Here is a 21,344-nt window from a genome sequence, read left to right on the forward strand (position 1 = left end):
CTTTCTGCTGCCTCCATACCCACCCCCCTTCGCACACCACATTCCCTCTTCCTTTACCTTTCACGCACCCACCCGGTTGCAGCCGTTCTTTAACAGCAAGGCTGCACGCTAACCACTACAGCTGAATCGAACTAAATCCCACCACGCTGCGCCACCCAAAACCTGCACTCAGTCGAACGCCGCCCCACACGTACAAAAAATTCATTTGATCCGCTGATGTCGGCTGCCCGTGTCTTCTGCTGGCTGTTAGCAGAATATGTCACAGAGGCTGGAGGACGATTCATCCTGCATGGGTGGGACTGTCTCGCTAGGTCACTACCTTACACATTCATTGATATACTGTACATGGGGATCTTGAGGTGCAAGTCCATACCTCTCTGAAAGTGACAACGCGAGTAATAAAGGTGGTAAAGAAGGTTTCGTCATCATTTGGCGGAATGAGTTTAAAACTAAGAATGTTAAGTTGCAACTATATGGACTTTTTGGAGTGATTTGTATGCTTTTGGTTTCCTCCCGACAGGAACGATGTGGAGGCTTTGCAGACAGTGTGGAAGAGATTAATGGTGATGTTGCCTGGATTACAATGCATTAGCAATAAAGACAGGCCTGACGACTCCGGACTGTGTTCACTGGAGCGCCAGGGAATGAGGGATGAGCTAATAGAAGTATATAATATTTTGAGAGGTCCATGGTGGAGCCTTTTTCCGAAGTCAAAAGTGTCAAATATTAGGGGGTATGTGGTTTAGATGAAAGGGGGCAAGTGTAAGGGAGATGTGTGGGGCAAGTTTTAACACAGAGAAGGGTAGCTGCCAGGGTAGGTGGTAGAAGCTGATGCTTTAGTAATATTTAAGAGGCACTTGAATTGACACATGAACAGATAGGAGATCAAGGGATATTCATGCACATGAGATTAGTGGGATTGGCATAATGGTTGGTGTAGACATGATGTGCTTGGAGGGTGTGTTCCTGTGCTGTAATGTTCAGAAGGAAAACAATGATGCCCTCAGGAAGCTTTTCTCCTGCTCACCATGTCTCTCCCATGTTCAGATTCTTTACTCAAGTCCATGTTGACAACATCCACTATCCTACTCTCTTCAGTTATCTTCATAACTTCCTCAAAAATCTCAATCAATCCTCCTCTGCAGGTTATCTTTAATGCTGATTACCTCCAATAAGTTCATGCTTTTTAATGCAAGTAAACCTTGTGCTAAGAATCTTCTCCAATCATTCCCTAGCATTGTCCCTCTTAATCCAAGGAAGAACATTGGCTATTCTCCAGTCTCCAGTGGCTGGAGAGGATACAAAGATATACATGAAGACTGCAGCAATTTCATTCCTTGCTTCCCTCATTACACAGGATAGAACCCACTGAAACTGTTTTCCAAGATGCCCCAAACTACCACCTCCTTGATATCACCATGCCTTAGAATATCAAAATACTGCTCTTTACTCTCACCATCACCCAAATCCTCTTTTGTAAGTACTCACTTCCTGTGGTTCCATGTGTAAATTCTCTCCTTTGCCCTTGAATGGACCTATCCTTTCCCTAACTACCCTCTTGATCTTAATGTACGTATAAAATGCATTGAGATTAGGGAGAAGAAATAAGGATTTTATTCTCCTGTATGAATCATATTCTTTTGGAGGCAAAACAAAACTTTGAGCCATGTGCTAAATTGGCAATTATATTTTGTGATCTTCCGTCAATTCTTACCCTCCCAGGCACCTCTATTCCCATATTAACTACAAACCAAATTTTAGAATTATTTATATGTATTTCCTGTATTTTAACTTAAGCTGAGCTCCTGGAAATTCAGTTTGATTTTCAGATGCAACAGAAAACAAATTATGTTTATTGTTTGAAATCTTGAACTTCTGCTTTTATGACTAACATAATTACTTTTACTGATGCTTTATACTTTAACCAAAATTATTCTTTAGCCAAAGGGTGATGAAACTTTGAAATTCATTGCCACAGATGTCTGTGGAGGCCAAGTGATTGGGTATATTTGAAGCAGAGATTGATAGGTTTTTGATTTGTAGTATGTCAAAAGCAGGAGAATAGGGTTGAGAGGGACAATAAATCAGCCATGATGGAATGGTGGAGCAGACTCAGGGCTGAATGGCCTAATTTTGCTCCTATTTCTCATTCTCTATTTTCCATTTCGTTCAATCTACTTTATGGAACTTTTAAACAAACTAGAAACCTTATTTTACTTTAAAACTGTGCATGCATCAATTAATGGAAACTTAAATTCACATTAAAAAAGATGTGTTACGAGTTTAAAATCTTCCTTAGGCCTAGATTGTTTTGATAAATTATGACCTGTATTAGGTTCATATATATTTCAAGGGCTTAACAGAAAGTTTAAATGTAATTATGATAGATAGTGTGTGAAAATGGGCCCATTTTTGTTACTAACTTCCAGGCTGTGCCCTTGGATGAAATTCCAGGACAGAGGTTCAGTCCATTTATCTGCGAAAGATTCAGTATGTTCATTCACGTTGGCTGTAATCATTTTAGCTTATATTTTTGTCAGTGGACCAGATAAATAAGCTGGAGGTGATATAAGTGATGTATGAATAGAAACCAAACAATTGTCCAGATCAATCTTCACCCACCATCCCTGTAACATCCTCCCACAGCAATTCTATTTAAATTGCTATCAAATTTTGATGTGTGTGCCTTTTTCAAAAATTAACTGAGCATAATCATCATGTCTTTGTGTTATTTTCTTTTTTTTCACAACTTACTATGTTTAGTAGCTTGATATTTGAAGAATTGGCTGGACTGAACACTGTTTCTTTCATCTTTTTCTCTGCACCCTTTGTCATCCAAATGGTCCTGATCTTGATTCCTGTAACTTTCCTTCTAATGGGAATGTGCTTAGCTTATACCTGAAACAAATTGTAAAGATTTTTCCTGTACAGAATTCCCTGCCAATTTCTGATTTAATTTTAACAAAGTTAGATCCCCTGAAATTAGCCGTTTTCTATTATCGACAATCACCATGTTCATCCCCAATCCAAACTGGGTTTGATTTCAGAAATGCCAGTGAAGAGCTTGGGCCGATGGTACGATGCTAAGCTCAAGGACACTGAGCAGTCTGAACAACTCAAAAAGGATACCATCATGTACATAGCTCACATCAACAAGACCTTGCTGCCAGGAAAACTCAAGCTGTGGTGCTTCCAGTTCGGCATACTCCCAAGACTCATGTGGCCTTTAACAGTGTATGAAATCCCCATCAGCAAGGTTGAAAAGCTTGAAAGAATGATCAGCACACATGTAAAACAGTGGCTTGGACTTCCACGATGCTTAAGTCCTGTTGGACTGTACGGGAACAGCAAATTGGAATTACCAATTGCAAGTCTTGTGGAAGAATTCAAATGCACCAAAGCAAGGTTGGTCATGACCCTCACTGAATCTGAAGATACTGTTAATCGAACAGTGGCCCCCTGCGTGGCAACAGGGAGGAAGTGGAACCCATCTGAAGCTGTTCAGAATGCTAAGTCTGTTCTTCACTTCAGGGATGTGGTTGGCCAAGTCCAACATGGGAGAGCCGGGCTCGGGCTCGTCCCAAAGACTCCTCAATGGCACAAGGCAACATCAGTGCAGAAGAGACGACTCGTGGTGGAGGAGTTGAGAAGACAGGAGGAGGCAGATCGAAACGCCAGGGCCATCTCAATGGCCAAGCAGGGCCAATAGATTAATTGGGAGATCCTGGAAAAGAGGAAACTTAGCTGGCGTGACATCTGGGAGATGGAGTGATCTCGGCTAAGTTTTGTCATCAGAGCCACTTATGACCTCCTACCCACATCCCAGAACCTGAACCAGTGGTGGGGAGAAGACCCCACTTGCTCTCTTTGTCAAGCACCTGGATCACTAAGGCACATTTTAACAGGATGCACCGCGAGCCTCACCCAAGGGCGGTATACTTGGCGGCATAACCAAGTTCTCAGACAGCTGGCATCAATCTTGGAACAGAGGCTAATCACCACAAATGCTCTCCAACAAACATCGGCAGGAAATGTCCACATTACACGATTTGTACCAGCAGGCCAACCTCCAGAGCACCATATAACATCAAAAGATGTAAGCATTCTGCAGGTTGCTCGGGATTGGAAAATGGATGTGGACTTGGGAAAAAAAGCTTGTGTTTCCCCCAGACATTGTGGCTACAACACTCCGGCCAGACATGGTCCTGTGGTCTACAACAGCCAAGCTGGCATATGTTGTGGAATTGACAGTACCATGGGAAGATGGTGTTGAAGAAGCTTATGAGAGGAAACAGACCAAGTACTCTGAACTGGCAGCTGAAGCTGCCTAGAATGGCTGGAAGACCAAGGTTTTCCCTGTAGAAGTGGGATTCAGGGGATTCGTTGCTACATCTACGACCAGTCTATTGAAGAAGATGGGGGTGAGGGGTCACTCCCTCCAAAAAGCAATCAAGTCCTTGTCAAATGCAGCAGAAGAAAGCAGCAATTGGATTTGGATTAAAAGGAAAGACAACAACTGGGCTGCAAGGGTAGCAGACACCGACAGAATCAACAAGCTCATTCGTAAGGCCAGTGATGTTGTGGGGCTGGAACTGGACTCTCTCACGGTGGTGTCTGAAAAGAGGATGCTGTCCAAGTTGCATGCCATCTTGGACAATGTCTCCCATACACTACATAATGTATTGGGTGGGCACAGGAGTACATTCAGCCAGAGACACATTCCACCGAGATGCAACACAGAGCGTCATAGGAAGTCATTCCTGCCTGTGACCATCAAACTTTACAACTCCTTCCTTGGAGGGTCAGATACCCTGAGCCAATAGGCTGGTCCTGGACTTATTTCATAATTTACTGGCATAATTTACATATTACTATTTAACTATTTATGGTTCTATTACTATTTATTATTTATGGTGCAACTGTAACGAAAACCAGTTTCCCCCGGGATCAATAAAGTATGACTATGACTATGATAAGATGAAGACAGGAGGGTATGAAACTGAGGGGGGTGTATCTGGGATGCTAGGTAGCGCCGTTGAGCCCTCTGGAGACGTCGTGGGCTTATCAGTGAAAAGTCAAAGAAGGAGGGTGCCCACCTGATGACCCTGATGACGTACCTACCCTCCCTCCTTGTCACCGCTCCAAACCCACTGCCAACATCGAGAGTGCCAACCTACCATAGAGATTGAAACATCAAGTCCTAGTAACTCTACTGACCTCATGGTTGTCTGTGAGGAGCTATCTTTCCCCCGTTTTCACATGAATTTTCTGGACTTTACTGGTTTTTTTTCCTCATGCCAAAAAGTACTGGTTGGTAGGTTAATTAGTTATTGAAAATGGCCCCATGTTGTCATGGTCCGGATCGGGGTCCCTTTAAATTTAGCTTGTTTATGTTACGATCCGGACCGTTGATTCCCTGTTTTCCCGTGTCCCTCGACTTTGGTGATTAGAGGCAATTAACACTCGGCTGAACCGGTAGTTTATAGTCTCCGGCTTTCAGCTGTTTGGCGCGGGAGCATCTGCAAAGTCTGCAAAATCACGGCGTGCCAATGTCATCTGGCCGGAGCAAGCCTCGTCTCCGCCCGAAGCGAGTGCCGGTAATTCGCCCTTCCTCACCGGAGCAACCCTGTCCAGTTACCTCGCCGAAGCGAGCCTGCAAACTTTCCTCATCAAAGTGGGGCCGTCAGTTAACCCGCCGGAGAGAGTCAAGAGCCGCTGTCTACTGTTCCCGGGCCAAGTCGAGAGCTCGCCACTACCCGGAGGATCCAAGTACCACATCCAAGTCCTGGCTCCGGCGGCATCCAAGTACCACGTCCACGCCCTGGCTCTTGCGGCTTCCCAGTTCTGAGTCAAGTCCTGGCCCTGGCAGTCTGTGATTCCTGTCCTATCCCCTTGTCTGAATCCCTTTTCTGCCCCTCTCGCCTCTTGCCCTCGTCTGCAGCCCCGCCTGCACTTCGGTCTGGTTCCATCACAGGAGCTAGATATGTACCTGTCTGGTGTTCATTCGTGTTGGTCTTGTCTTGTCCTTGCCTCCATGGGGTAAGTCAGGCCGTCTTGCCGTTGCCCCGCGGGGAGTCATGTCTTGTCTTGTCCTGTCCTCGCCTCCGTGGCGTAAGTCAGGCCATCTTGCCATTGCCCTGCGGGGAGTCGTGTCTTGTCTGGTCCTCGCCTCCGTGGGGTAAATCAGGCCGTCTTGCCGTTGCCCCGCAGAGGTTCATGAGTCCCGGCCCTATGTCCTGTAGCCAAGGAGGGGTCCTGGCTCTCTGTTCTGTGTATGTGTCCATGGTTCCATGTACCTGCTCTCCCGTGACCAAGGCTCTGTGTTCCCATGTTACTCCTCTCCCTAGCCCATGTCATGTCCATGCCTGGTTCTGGGGTCCAAGCCCGAGGCAAGACCCAGGTACTAGATCCTTGACCAGTCTCGGGCTCAGAGTCCATACCCTAGCCTCTTCATGTCTCCTCTAGTTCTGGGAGCCAATTCCGAGTCCTAGCCCAGACCCTTGGTCCCAGCCTGGTCGTAGTCCTCAGTCCTTGTCCAGTTCGCTGCTCCTGCTCCTGCCTTGCTCTCCTGATATCGAGCAATAAACTAAATCTAAGTAACCTCACAAGATGTGTCTTTGCACTTGGGTCCACCCTTGCTCCCAATGCCCCGCCATTGTGACACATGTGTAGTGTGGAAGAGAGTAAGTTCCAGAGAAATAAGTGTGTAAATGGAACTGATGAGATTAGTGAGATCTGGCATTGACTTGATGGGCTGAATAGCCTCCTTCTATATCATGTGAAATATGAAAAGTATGAAATAAATAAAATATTTCAATATTTTAGTTACTTCATTAATATATTCCCTTTAGTAATTGCTTTTAATTGTAACCTGTGGTAGAAGTTGTAACACCTCATTGCAAGTACAATGTGTTAACTTCCTAACCTTTTGCCACTGGTTAAGAGACCCTACTTGCAGGCTGGGTTTTTGACGGAATATTTGCTATACGTACTAACAGGGACTGCCTGAGAGGAGCATTGTGAGGATCTTTTTGATGATAAAATGACACATGGACATAAATCAAACCATAAATTTTGACATCAGGTAGTGGGTACTGGTGAGGATGGTGAGGGAGGAGAGGGTGCAGTTTCCAGATTCTGTTATGTTGGTCACAGGTTTAACTTTTCAACTTTGTTTTCCTGGGTGGAAACCTTGCTGAGAATTGAAAAATACCAAATTACCTACTGTGCCTGTGAATTCCTTATTTTTAAGCTGTTCTTATTACATTCTGGAGGTCAGGATTGGAATCAGATTTAATAATTTAATAATACCAGTATATGTCATGAAATTTGTGTTTTTTTTTGCAGCAGTATATTACAATACATAATAATAAAGCAATGCTGTGAATTACAGTGAATATATATAATATTAAATAAAGTAGTGAGGTAGTGTTCATGGGATCAATGTCCATTCAGAAATCAGATGGCAGAGAGAAAGAAGCTGTTCCTGAATCATTGAGTGTGTGCCTTCAGGCTTCTGTACCTCCTTCCTGATGATAGCAATGAGTACAGGACATAACCTGTGTGGTGGGGGTGGGAACCTTACTGATCAATGCCACCTTTTTGAGGCATCCATCGTTAAAGGTCCTGACATAATGTGCAAACTATTTTCATTTGAGGAGAAATGAAAGCCAATCCTTCAGTTAATAGCTTTTCTCACTTTGTACTACCTTAAGTATTCACTGCAGGCATAAGGGCAATGATCTCTGCCATCTATAATAGAGCCTTATTAGCCTGTTTGTCATTTCAGTAAAAATTAATATTCCACTTACCTTTTCCCGTCAAAAAACATTCTCCTTGTCTTATTTTGTATTTTGTAATAAATAGAATGGAGAATGTACAATATAAATTAAACATTTGTAAAAAAGGTAACTAAGTAGTTTGAATAGATACAGTGAGGGTAGGAGGATGGTTTAAGCAACAAAGAACTTGTAGTCATTTTTATAGTGATAACAATTTGGTCCCAAGTTTTTGACATTCCAAATTTGACTCACACCAGTGTTTCAAGGGCATTAAATACCCTCTGGTACTTCATCGAAACATTCATTTTTTTTTCAGACAGGCGTCTAAACTTTGAGTCTTGGTAATTTTTCTGATTTGAGGTACAATATAGCTGAATCCAATTTTTATGCCCCCGTGTAACAGGGATCAGTTATTTTGCTGCTCCTTCATGCACTACATCTAAGGATAACTTCCTGCTACACTTTGGAAAATTTTCTTATCCAAATGTTTTAATTTTGTATGGGAGATAGATTTTCCAACTGACCTATTGGGGAAGCTAATATTTAAAACAATCTAAGATTCAAAGACTTCTAAATGTATTTATGGATAATTGATAGAGATGAAATCTATCTTTTATAATTATTAAAGAAGACAATAAATATTTTGAATGATCTAACTTCACATTGTTCATCCTGTCAGAATCTGATTCATAGACAATTTCAGCAGGAAAACTTCATATACCTTTGGTCCAACACAAAAATGTATAATGGGGGTGAAGAAAGAGGGGATAAAGATTTGTGTGCAAATTGTGCTTATTCTAAGGTAACAATATCTTGTGACATCATCATCTTATTAAATCATCTGCAACTCTGAAGTAGCAGTACCTTTCTTCTGTATGGAATAGTCACAAATAAAATACGGCTAGTCTTTTTTTGAAATGAACAACTTAATTCATCTCCTGGAAATAGCAATACCTCATACGTTCATCAGAATTAGACCATATGTTGTGTGTGTTTGTTTAAAATATGTTAATATCTCCCTGATAATTGTCCTGGTCTTGGTTTAGGAAGATGTTAATCATATCCTGGGCAGTGACATCACTGCTACTGTTTGCAACAAACTCCAGGACACAGAAGCTACCCACCAGAGATGAAGAGCTCTTCCAGATGCAGCTCCGAGACAAGTCTCTTTTCCACGATTCTTCCATCATCCCAGATGGAGCTGAGGTCAGCAGTTATCTGTTCAGGGATGCACCTAAAAGGTAATTTATTTCATGATTTAGGGACAGGAATGAGAGTAATTCAACATCAACACAACACATGATTGAAATCCTGTAAAGACCAAGAATTCACAACCTGGTCAGCCTTGCAAACCGCAAACAGCCTTATCTATTTGATAATAATACCCTCTGGACATTGTGCTTCTATTTATAAACCGGTACCACCAATATCATATTGTGATGTACAACAAGATCCAAAATTCATAACTTGCACTTCTAGCTAGCCAGTATAATGTGAAAAATACTCAGAAATGGTTCCTTATCAGATAATTTCTAATGAAATAGCTTCTGATATTAACATGATTGCATCATAATAGCTCAGATTTTTTGAAGTGACATTTTCTAGTCAGCCTTGCTGCTCAGGTCCCTGGTAGTCTTGTACTTGCCTGATCTGCATCCATCACACCATCCCCAGAATTGGTGCTGTGGAATCTGAATAAGTTTGTTCCTTTCCTCATGAATTCATATGGAATACTGACAGATAGATTGACATGAATCTGTTAGTAACTTTAGAACTTCTTACTTTACTTTATACTTCATTGTCGCCAAACAATCGATACTAGAACGTACAATCATCACAGCGATATTTGATTCTGTGCTTCACACTCCCTGGATCACAAATATTGAATATTAAAAATATTAAGCATAGTTAAAATTAGTAAATATTAAAAATTTAAATTATAAATCATAAATAGAAAATGGAAAGTAAGGTAGTGCGAAAAAACCGAGAGGCAGGTCCGGATATTTGGAGGGTACGGCCCAGATCCGGGTCAGGATCCGTTCAGCAGTCTTATCACAGTTGGAAAGAAGCTGTTCCCAGATCTGGCCGCATGAGTCTTCAAGCTCCTGAGCCTTCTCCCGGAGGGAAGAGGGATGAAAGGTGTGTTGGCTGGGTGTGTCGTGTCCTTGATTATCCTGGCAGCACTGCTCCGACAGCGTGCGGTGTGAAGTGAGTCCAAGGACGGAAGATTGGTTTGTGTGATGTGCTGCGCTGTGTTCATGATCTTCTGCAGCTTCTTTCGGTCTTGGACAGGACAACTTCCATACCAGGTTGTGATGCACCATAGAAGAATGCTTTCTATGGTGCACCTATATAAATTAGTGAGGGTTTTAGGAGACAGGCCAAATTTCTTTAGTTTTCTCAGGAAGTAAAGGCACTGGTGGGCCTTCTTGACAGTGAACTCTGCTTGGTTGGCCCAAGTCAGGTCATTTGTGATATTGACCCCGAGGAACTTAAAGCTTTTGACCTGTTCCACTTGCACACCACCGATGTACATTGGGTCGTGCGATCCGCTTCTCCTTCTGAAGTCAACAACCAATTCCTTCGTCTTGCTGATGTTGAGGGATAGGTTATTGTCTTTGCACCATGCCACCAGGTTCTTAATTTCCTCTCTGTACTCAAACTCATCATTACCCGAGATACATTCAGAGGCACAAGTTGATCTTTGAAATTATTCTTTGAAAGAACCTCGGTACTTCATCATTGAACTATAATTGTCAAGAAGCAAGATTCAGCCAGTAAGACCTTTTGAAGTTAACTCTGCACTATTACAATTGTGACTATTAATAATCAACAACTACTGTCCCAGAGTTGCAATTGACTATTTCTACCCATGAAAATGCCCGACGCTGGCCTCTCAGGCCTGAGTCAACGTCATCATCATCATTTTTACCCAATCTTAAAAATAACCTTCAACCACATTTGGAAAAATCGAATTGGAAACAAAAAAATGCCAGAAATAGTCAGCAGGTCAGACAGCATCTATGAAAGAGGAACAGAATTAACATTTCAGGTCAAAAGCTTTTGTCAGAATTAGGAAAGAGAAATAATACAATGTATTATTTACATATTTATTGTTATTATTATGATGCATTACCTTGCATCTGTACTTACTCAGGTAACGGACACAGAGTCTGTAGAAGTGTGGCAAAACAGTCATGGGCCATATACAGATTACAGAAGAGGAGGTGCTTGTTGACTTGAAGGAAATTAGCATGAATAAATCTTCAGGGACTGACGAAGATTTCCCTCACACCTTTTGCAAGCTAGTGTAGAAATTGCAGGGACTCAAGCAGAAGTATTTAAAATGACCTTAGGTGAAGGTGCTAGAGGTTTGAAGGATAGTAATATTATTTAAGGAGATTATCCGGAAAGTTGAAGAAGGAAAGGCATTGGTACTGTCTACATGGACTTTAGCTAGGCTTTTTGAGATGGTTATTCAGTGTTCAGGGACCGTGAGTCTTTTCATTTTTGCCAAGCTTTGCTTTCTAAACATAACTGTTGTGAACTTCCAGAGATCAAAATGCTGTTTTTAATTTAAACTTCCAACCAATATTCTTTGTTCAGTTTCTTGTGGTAAATGGGAGACAATCTTCAGTTCTTGTTGTAAATATCAACCAATAATCAGTTTGAGGTTAAAAGGATGGTTTGTTGGCCCAAAAACTCCTTGTTTCAAATCAGATAATACTAGCTGAGATATTTAATTCAAGGAAGCTTGCAGACCAGATTGATATTATCACTTAGCATATCAAATAGCTGCTATTTTAATAGTTGGAAGATCTGTGTGTTCAGAGAGCCAGCATTCCCAGCATTAATTGTGGGCATCTGGGAACTCAGTCTCTAGAAGCTTTTAGACCACTTTTGTGAAAAGGTATTTTAAAAAAATCATGTGTGTGAAGTCACCAAGTGGCAAAGGAACAGTATAAATGTAGAGAGCAATCCAGGCTTTTTAGGAAGGGCCCAGGAACATCAAGAAAAATGGGGCAAATAAAAAACCACTCTTCTCCCTTTGATTTCTGCGAGGAACTTGCTGGTATGTCTTTATAGCTTATAGAAATTGAACGTGTGTTTTAGAAATCCTTTGTGTTTTAGAAGTGGTTTGTAATTTGGAAATGTTTTATAAGAATAAATTCATTTCAAGAATGTTGCCTGGATTTAAACATCTATCACTGAAAATAAATGAACTTTGTTAAAACTACTTTGTTAGCTGGAAGTATCTTCTCCTTGCTAGGGAGAGAAGACGCACTGCTCAAATAATGCACATCAGCGGCTAAATTCACCATGAAGGATTGACAGGGAAGTAAACTAGTCTTTGAAAATTGGGTAGTTACACTATAACCTTTCTTTATTGAGGGTACTATGTCGATAGGGCTTAAAAATTTTTGTTTGAGTTTAGAACTTCGTGGTCAGCAAACCCAATACCACTTTGACAAAGTGTGGAATGGGAATTTAGTCAAGAAGATTGAGTTGCTTGGCATTCAGGATGAGGGAACAAATTGGATTAGACATTAGCTTCAGGGGAGAAGCTAGGGAGTGAGAATTGATGGTTGCCTTTCTGATTGGAGGGCTGTGAATAGTGGTGACCCACAGGGGTCGGTGGTGGGTCCGTTGTTGCTTATGCAGATCGTTGATATAGATGACATTGTAGTAAACTGGATCAATAAATTTGCGGGTGTCAAAATAATTGGAGGTGTTGTGTACTGCTGTCTGGGCCAGCTGGAAAAATGGGCTAAAAAATGGCAAATGGAATTTAATACTGACAAGAGTGAGGAGTTGCACTTTGGGAGGACAAACCAGGGTAGCCCTTTGCAGTGAGCAGTAGGAAACTCTGGAGTGTGGTAGAACCAGAGGGATTAGGGAATACAGATCCATAATTCCATGAAAGTTGTGTTCACAGGCAGATAGGGGTGTAAAGAGAGTGTTTGGCACAATGGCCTTCATAACTAAAAGTAATGAGTACAAGAATTAGGATGTTGAATTTTTATAAGGATGTTGGTGAAGCCTAATTTGGAGTAATAGTATGCAGTGCCTAATTTTGAGTGTATGTGTCAGAATATTTGTTGCATGTATTAACAATGACTACCTGAGAAGAAGGACGAGTTTCACCACCATGAGGATCTTTTTGATAATAGAATGACACATAGAACATGAATCTATGCAGGCTGGAGGAGTAATTAAACCATAATTTTTGACATCGTGTTGGGGGGGTGGTATTGGGGAGGAAAGAGTAGAGAGAATTTATAAGGATGTTACCGATACTTGAGGACTTGAGTTATAGAGAAAAATTGAATAGGCTAGGACTTTGTTCCCTAGAGCTTAGGAGAATGAGGGGAGATTTAATCAAGGCATACAAGATTATGAGGGGGTACAGATAGGATAAATGAAAGCAGGGTTTTTCCATTGAGATTGAGTGAAACTAGAACTGGAAGTCATGGATTAAGTGTAAGGGATGAAACGTCTAAGGGGAAATTGAGGGGGTGCTTCTTCACTCAAGAGGGAGGTGTGGAATGAGCTGCCAGTGGAAGTAGTGGATATGGGTTCAATTTCAACACTTAAAAGAAATTTGGATGCATTCATGGATGGGCAGGGGTTATGGAGCGCTGTGGTGCGGGTTGATGGGACTAGGCTGAATAATAGTTTGGCATAGACAAGTTGGGGCAAAGAGCCTGTTTCTATGCTGAAGTGTTCTATGACTCTGACTCATAAAATAAAAGAGAAGGTGGCTGGGGATAGATAGGAGAAAGGGAATATGATTTTATCAGGTGAAGCCAGGTTAAATAGATTATTGGGCAGTTAGAAGCTGATTATGCTATTAGCTGGACTGCAGTTTGCTGTGTACCAGTGCAGAGGGGAAAAATGAATCAAAGTCTGAGATGTATGACTTACAACAGAAATGCTCAGTTAAGAGAAAGAGGTCCCTAAAGTTAGAGAACATTATACTGAGACCAGATTATGTTTCTAATTTACAAAATCTGTAATTCTTGTTTTGATTGTTTTTACGACTCAATCAAGACTGGATTAATTTCCAATTTTTATGCTATAAATAGTATTTCTTTCTACTGTCTTGTTCAGTTATTAACCACGTTATATAATTTGAATACACTTCACAGCTGAAATATCTACTTTATGTCAAAGTAGTACACTGCAGGAAATGTACCTTACCCCAAGCCAAACACAAAGGTTAACATCCCACAGAAATCTTCAAAAGTTAATCACAAAATTGAATGTAGCTAAAATGCTGAACACAGAATCAAAGTATGCCAACCATTTTCATGACAGCAACGTAAACTATAACCACGACTATTTGTATATTACTGTATATAAATATTATTTATAATTATATTTGTATATCATTGAAAAACTAGGTACTTTGCAGCTCTCAGAAGTTAATGTTAAATTTGTTAATTTCAGATGACCAGCTTTTCCTGCTTGTCAGAGTTGACCTGTTCTAATGTACTGTTATTAATTTAGCTTTTCTTTCTCCACAGTTGCTGCCTGATCTGATGGGCATTTCAGGCAATCCACAATGTTTCAGATTTCCAACTGTTTCCATGTTCTGTATTATATTATTTCCAACGTACTCTTTTGATTTATTTCTATTTCCAGTTGCCTGATACTTCAAAAGGAATGCATTAACTAGGCAATGTTGAATCTCCAATCTATCACTAGCAGTCCCTTTGTTTTCTCCATTCAATTAACTTCGTTTAACTCTACAATTTAAAACACATTTATGTTCTCATGTTATAGTTCTGGCGAAGGTCAATGACCTGAAATTTTTTTCTGTTTTTCTCTTTTGTAGATGCTGCCTTACATGTGGAGTATCTTCAGCATTTCCTCTTTTTGTTGCTTAACACACAGCACAGTTATTCAATTTATGTTAATGTTTACATTTAATTCCATTGTCCCATCTGTGCTACTAATTTGACTTTTCTCCGTTTGGCAAAGTTAGCAGAGGCATGGATCCTGTCGGCGTTCCTTAGATTCTTCATGCGATGTTTACACTTCTTTTTGGGCCCTGAGCTCCCAGTGGGTGACCTTCCATCTCCATCATCCAAAGCCGATGGTATGGTTGGAGTTCATCGATGTTTCTATAATCTATTGTATCCGCTGCACAGGAGATTGGCCTATACGGCTTCACCAGAGCCTGGTTGGGTCAGCCTTACCTGTTTCCACCTCTCATGACAGGGATGTAAGGTTGGACTTTTATACCTCCATTACAATATCCCGCTCACTGCAGATTCTTATAGTAGAAAATTGTTACGGCGGAATACATTTACATACTAAATGTTCTTTTTCCTATTTACCATAAACTACTAGACCTGTTACCATATCAATTTCGATCAAAAATAGTGCCTATTAGTAAAATCTACCTTCTAAATGTTTTAAGATGTAAATAACTAAATAATATTAATAGCTATCACTTTCTACTTGTAGATACTACTTTGTGGTTGAGGAAGACAATACACCCTTGTCAATTACCATAACACCATGTGATGCCCCCTTAGAATGGAAACTTACGCTTCAAGAACTTCCTGAGGAGTCGAGTGGAGAAGGTTCTGGTAAGAATATAATGAGTAAACAAAATGCAATTCCTCAACATGTTTAATTAATGATCAACACGCCTCATATGAATTAAAATTTCTATACAGTTTAATTCAGGTGAATAAGTAACTTGTTAAATTTATTCTAAGGATAATTTATGATAATTTATCCTAAGTAATATATCCTTGAATCAAATCAGGAGTTTCAGTCCGTACATGAATAGAGTTAAGGTGGATAATTATCTTATATCTATTCTGGTTAAAAATCAATCCTGAATTTTTCAATTAGCAGCATTTCATTTTGGGATCAGAATGGACAATAATTGTAACCAATTTGGGGTATTCCACATGGCATGTTTCACTTGAATTCAAAGCAAATTTTATAAAAAGTTTGTCTGTGTAAAGGCATGAACAGGCATCTTGTTTCTGTGCTGATGAAGGATCTCAGCCTAAAATATCAACCATTTATGCTCTTCCATTGATGCTGCCTAACTTGCTGGGTTCCTCCAGCATTTTGTGTGTTTTCCACAAGATTTCCAGCGTCTGCAGAACTCTTGTGTTTATTCTGTCTCAAGGAACATGTTATGTATATATTGTTTTTGTGATAAATAATGTTTAATATGATATAAAAGCACTAGAGGAGCTTCTATGCATTAGCTGAAATAGATAATTGGATTTCTAACTACATATGCTCGCTAGAACATGTTGAGGACAAATTCACAAAGGAAGTTCAGAAATTGACTTCTGTTTGAATGTAAACGTCTCGAACTTGCTGACAGATCAAAAGGCTGCTCGAGCCACAGGAACTTCAAACAGCTCCAAAGTTGAGTTTGCCTGCAGGCAGTTGAACTTCCAATTTTGCAACCTCAATATTTTTGGAAGAGATCAGACATAAATGGTTGTGAATTGAAATGTGTACCTCCAACAAGCTTTGAGTGCAAATTGGGGTTGAAGTGAGTTTGAATCAACAACCCACAAACTGCAGCTCTAATAGTAAATTGAATCCATTTTAGGCATAGGCAAATAGAAGGAACAGAAATAAGAATTCTCTCTGCAGAATAGGGATCGGGTGATGTAATTTTATTTATGTTGGGGGGAAGCAAATTTTTCCCATTTGTTTTCAACTGCAACATGAACAGAGCATGACTTTTTAAATTCAGAACAAACTATTAGACTTCTATCATGAAATGCCTGCAGAGGAGTTTTACAATAACTCCTCATATTGTATGCATTTTGCCTCCCTTGCCTCCCTTTAATAAGGGGAGCGCTGTTGAAACACCTCCAATTATTTTGCTGTATCTCTATATTAAATGTATCTTAACTGCAGAATGTAAAATGTAGCAACAAATATTTCTGCAGTGTTACTACCAAAGGAACTTGTACAATATCAAGCCTTCCTAAGAAATCTTACAAATAGCTGAAAATGCTATTTCCCTTTTCCTTTTCCTCTAACATTAAGCAATGTATTCTAAAGTTTAGGAGTTCAAAAGAATTATTTCTTGGCAAAATGTATTTGGAATTTGGAAGGGATAGTGGAGGGTGTTGTTCACAGTAGCCACACGTTTTTGGGCAATAGCCAGCAACTCAGATTCTGGGAGATTGTTCCATAAGTTCCAAGCTGAGGGGGTGGTCAATTGCACCACATGTTGTGGCTTTGGAGAGAAGACTCAACATTTTCTGGAATTTTTTTTGTGTTCCCTCCTTTACATTAAATACTTTAATCCATGATAGTTTTCTAGTTGGTGGAAATTTAACATTTATCTAATAATGGCGGTAAGGTGCAAGGATGAAATTCCCTGAAAAATTTGTTGGTATGTGGAGGAATATTAGATTGCTGAACCCGTAACATAGGTTTATTTACCTGAATCATCTCAATCTGCGCCATTTTATTGAGCTGGATTGCTCTCAACCTGGCCCTCATTCAGACATGCCCCTGTATGCTCTCTGCAGACGTCTTGAGCTTTAGCAGTCTGGATGGTCTAACCAAGCTCCAGGTGGAGTTGGCTGCAAGAATTGATTTGTCTTTGGGCAGTGCACTTGGGGCATCCTTCCCAGATCACCTTGGTCTACTTTCCATATCTTGCAGTATGTGGTTGAAAGGTCTCTTTTAACATTTTATAAATGCTTCCCATCATTGATAAGCACAAGAATTTAAAAACACAAAACAGATTTAAATGATCAGGTATCATTTAAAAGATAAAATAATATATAAATTAATTAAACACTTAATATTATTTAAACCAAATCAAAAACCTTTTCCTGCACTTTTTAGTGCCATTGGTAATTCTATTAAAATGATGGTTATAAAACAAACAGGTACGAACTCAGCAGTGTGGCAAGAGGTCTGATGTCAATATATCTAAAGGAGGAACACATTGACTCTCAATGCAGACATCGTAGGTATTTTGCTTCCAGCTTCTATCTAAAGGAGGGGTTCCCAACGTTTTTTATGCCGTGGACCAATACCATTAAGCATGCACCTCAGGTTGGAAACACTTGGTCTAAAGGAAGTAGGTTTTTATCCCATTGCCATTCAAGGGATCACATAAATAAGAAAAGAAGAAAACAATTTAATATATTTGTAACCCTCAGGTTTGTCGGCTGTGTAAGTTTAGGGAAGACGATCTCTGGCCCCGTCAAACGGGTGAGATTGAGATGTGAGTCCACTCCGAAATGCCCGTTTGTGTGGATGCTGAGTGATTTGTTACCATTACAAATCAGTACCACAAAATAACAGATGGTACACTGCAGACAATTAAACGGTGTAGCTTTATAGTTCTTACTTTGACCACAGGGTTAGTGAAGAAAGAGCGAAAAAAAGGGCACACTTTAATGAAACAGTCTAATGTGCACAAGTTGGAGCTCATGGTTTCCCCTTCACCGATCCTCCTTCAATCTCCCCGACCTTCGTCGGACCATGGCTCGGCTCCAGATCAAGGCCTACAATCTCTTCTTTCCATCGTCTTCTGTCTTCATCTCCCACCGAACAAAAGACCCATCACCCTGGTGTCAGGCACACAGCATGAAAACACTCTCCTGTCATTGGACAGCTCACATTCCAAAGCACCCATTATCTCTAACCATAACCCAAACACTGCTTCTACAGAAAGACCATTACATTAGCAGTGAAACCTTTCCCAGCATGTTACATATTGGTTTGCAAATGTTCTGAAAATTGCAGAGTCCTTTGTAGCCATTACATTACTGTTAGAGTATTGTCAGTGTTGTTGCCACAGATTGTCTTTTACAGGACATTTGTACAATCTATGCTGAGATAAATAACCGATGAGATTAATGACTTGCATTGTTGTTCCTGTAGGTATATACAGTACAGCATGATGGACAAGTGTTACCAGCAGTTTTATACTAATTCAGTATTTGTCATTTCAGGAGAACCAGAACCACTGGAGCAGCAGAAGCAAAAACAACAAGCACTGAAAGAGCTTGGCACCAATTTGTACTCTTACAAAGGCAATGATGTTGAATCATACCGAGCATCTAATTCACCCTCCGGTTTGTACCGCTTGGAACTGATTTCAACAGAAAAAGATACAAATTTCAAAGTTTATGCATCTACCACACCTGATTCAGATCAGCCTTATCCCGAGCTCCCCTATGACCCACGTGTGGATGTGACCTCCTTTGGACGTACAACTGTCACTTTGGCCTGGAAACCTAGTCCCACCATCTCACAATTGAGGCAACCCATCCAGTACTGTGTGATCATCAATAAGGAGCACAACTTCAAAAGTCTTTGTGCAGTGGAAGCAAAACTAAATGCTGATGATACCTTCATGGCAGCACCCAAGCCTGGATTAGACTTCAGTCCTTTTGATTTTGCCTATTTCGGCTTTCCTTCAGACAATGGCCCCAGCAGAGAACGAAAGACGGCCAAGCCAGTTAATACACGTTTATCACGACATATGGCTGGAGCACCAGGCGTAGATCTTCAGCAGATCTGCATTGGCAACAAAAACATTTTCACTGTGTCAGACCTGAAACCAGACACACAGTACTACTTTGACATTTTTGCAGTCAACACCAACTCAAATATGAGCACTGCCTATGTGGGAACTTTTGCAAAAACTAAGGAAGAGGCTAAGCAGAAGACAATGGAACTGAAGGATGGGAAAGTGACTGATGTATTTATTAAACGAAAAGGTGTCAAGTTCTTAAGGTTTGCTCCAGTCTCTTCCCACCAGAAGGTGATGCTGTATGTTCACTCGTGCCTGGATGGAATCCAAATCCAGGTCAGGAGAGATGGGAAACTTCTACTCTCACAGAATATGGAAGGTGTACGTCATTTCCAGCTAAGAGGAAAACCAAAAGCCAAGTACCTTATCAGGCTGAAAGGAAGCAAGACAGGTGCTTCATTGCTGAAAATCTTGGCCACTAACCGGCCAAACAAGCAACCCTTTCCTTCTGTACCAGAAGACACGCGAATAAAAGTCTTCGACAAGCTCCGCACATGTTCCTCAGTCACTGTGGCATGGCTAGGCACACAGGAACGAAACAAGTTTTGTGTTTATAAGAAGCTTGTGGAGAGTAACTACAGTGAAGAGCAGAAGAGAAGAGAGCAGAACCAATGTATTGGACCAGACACACGAAAGAAATCTGAGAAAGTCGTCTGCAAATATTTCCATAGTCATATCCTACAAAAAGCAGTGACTACAGAGACAATCAGAGGACTACAGCCAGGCAGATCGTACCTTCTGGATGTTTATGTCATAGGACATGGAGGACACTCTGTCAAGTATCAGAGCAAACTGGTCAAAACAAGAAGGTCTTGTTAGTGTCTCTGTGTACAGACTCAATATTATTGAACTATGAACATTACTTTATTAGATGAAAATATACAGACTGACTACTTAAACAGCTGAGATGTTGCAACCTGTATTTGTACTATTTAGAAAGATATCAACTTGTATATTTATGTTTACATAATTCAGTAATTATTTGAAGAGACTGATGCACTTAGACAGCATCTGGCTTTTGCAATTACATAACTGCAAGTCCCTTGTCACACCTGGCATTGATATAAGTGATCTTCAGTGGCAGGATAACACCCAAGTACTGTCAGCTTTTTGTCACCGACACTGCATGAATTGCATTTTAACTTATTTCATCATCCCAAGCTGCTTAAACTAGCTGCCCTGTTAATCGTACATGCAATATAGGACATAGGGATCTGTAAATTATTTTATAAGGATAAAGTTCAGTCTTAAATGTCTATGTTTTTATGATTGTAAACTTTATGAATCATCTCCATTAAAATACAATTCTAACTATCTATTTGGCAATGCTCCTGTTCTATTATTCAAGTGTGGTTTGAAAGGAATGTTCCTTTTCTCTCACACAAGATTCAATGATCTTGTAGTTTTGTGTGCTATGTTTTTGATTTTATTGTAGCACTTAATTTAAACTTAAGTCATTGTTTTCTTTTATTTATAAAGTAACAATTTAGCAAGCCAATTTTGATAATGTAATAACAGAGAATATACACTAAGGGAAAATCTGCAGATGCAGGAAATCCAAGCAACACACACAAATGCTGGAGGAACTCAGCAGGCCAGGCAGCATCTATAGAAAAGAGTAAACAGTATCTTGGCTTGAAACCGCAACCGGTTACTCTTTTCCATAGATGCTACCTGGCTTGCTGAGTTCCTCCAACATTTTTTGAGAATGTACACTAATAGATTCATATTTGCTAGCCAGATTCTGAGTATGGTCAAAATCCAAAGGGTAAGTAAACATTTGGCAGTAATGCATGTGGCAGTCACTTACTTTCAGGGAGAAAATTATTATCCTCTAGGCCTGGATAGTGAGGGCATGACTGCTACTGAACCTCCAAGGAGTGAGCAAAGAAACGAAGAGCTAATTAGCCTGCTTCTTTCATGCATTATTTTATAATTCTAAAACTTCTCAGGTTATTTTTTAGAGATGATCAAAATGCAGAAGGATGAGTTGATGCATTGATTTGAAC

The 21,344-nt window shown here is 40.4% G+C and overlaps 1 protein-coding gene across 2 annotated transcripts in view; it reads left to right on the top strand.

The window, feature by feature from the left end:
* Window positions 1-20,651, top strand: part of ndnf (neuron-derived neurotrophic factor) — a 30,559-nt gene extending 9,908 nt beyond the window's left edge. The window contains exons 2-4 of one of the 2 annotated variants that reach the window (XM_063042225.1): window positions 8,828-9,022; window positions 15,255-15,379; window positions 18,752-20,651. In XM_063042225.1, coding sequence (XP_062898295.1) covers window positions 8,828-9,022; window positions 15,255-15,379; window positions 18,752-20,154 — 1,723 coding nt within the window. In that variant the 3' untranslated portion in view covers window positions 20,155-20,651. The remainder of the gene's footprint in view (window positions 1-8,827; window positions 9,023-15,254; window positions 15,380-18,751) is intronic. The other variant, XM_063042226.1, reaches the window with a different exon arrangement.
* Window positions 20,652-21,344: the final 693 nt, after the last annotated feature.

The sequence above is a fragment of the Mobula hypostoma genome, chromosome 3, assembly GCF_963921235.1.
Source record: "Mobula hypostoma chromosome 3, sMobHyp1.1, whole genome shotgun sequence".
In the NCBI taxonomy this organism is placed as follows: domain Eukaryota; kingdom Metazoa; phylum Chordata; class Chondrichthyes; order Myliobatiformes; family Myliobatidae; genus Mobula; species Mobula hypostoma.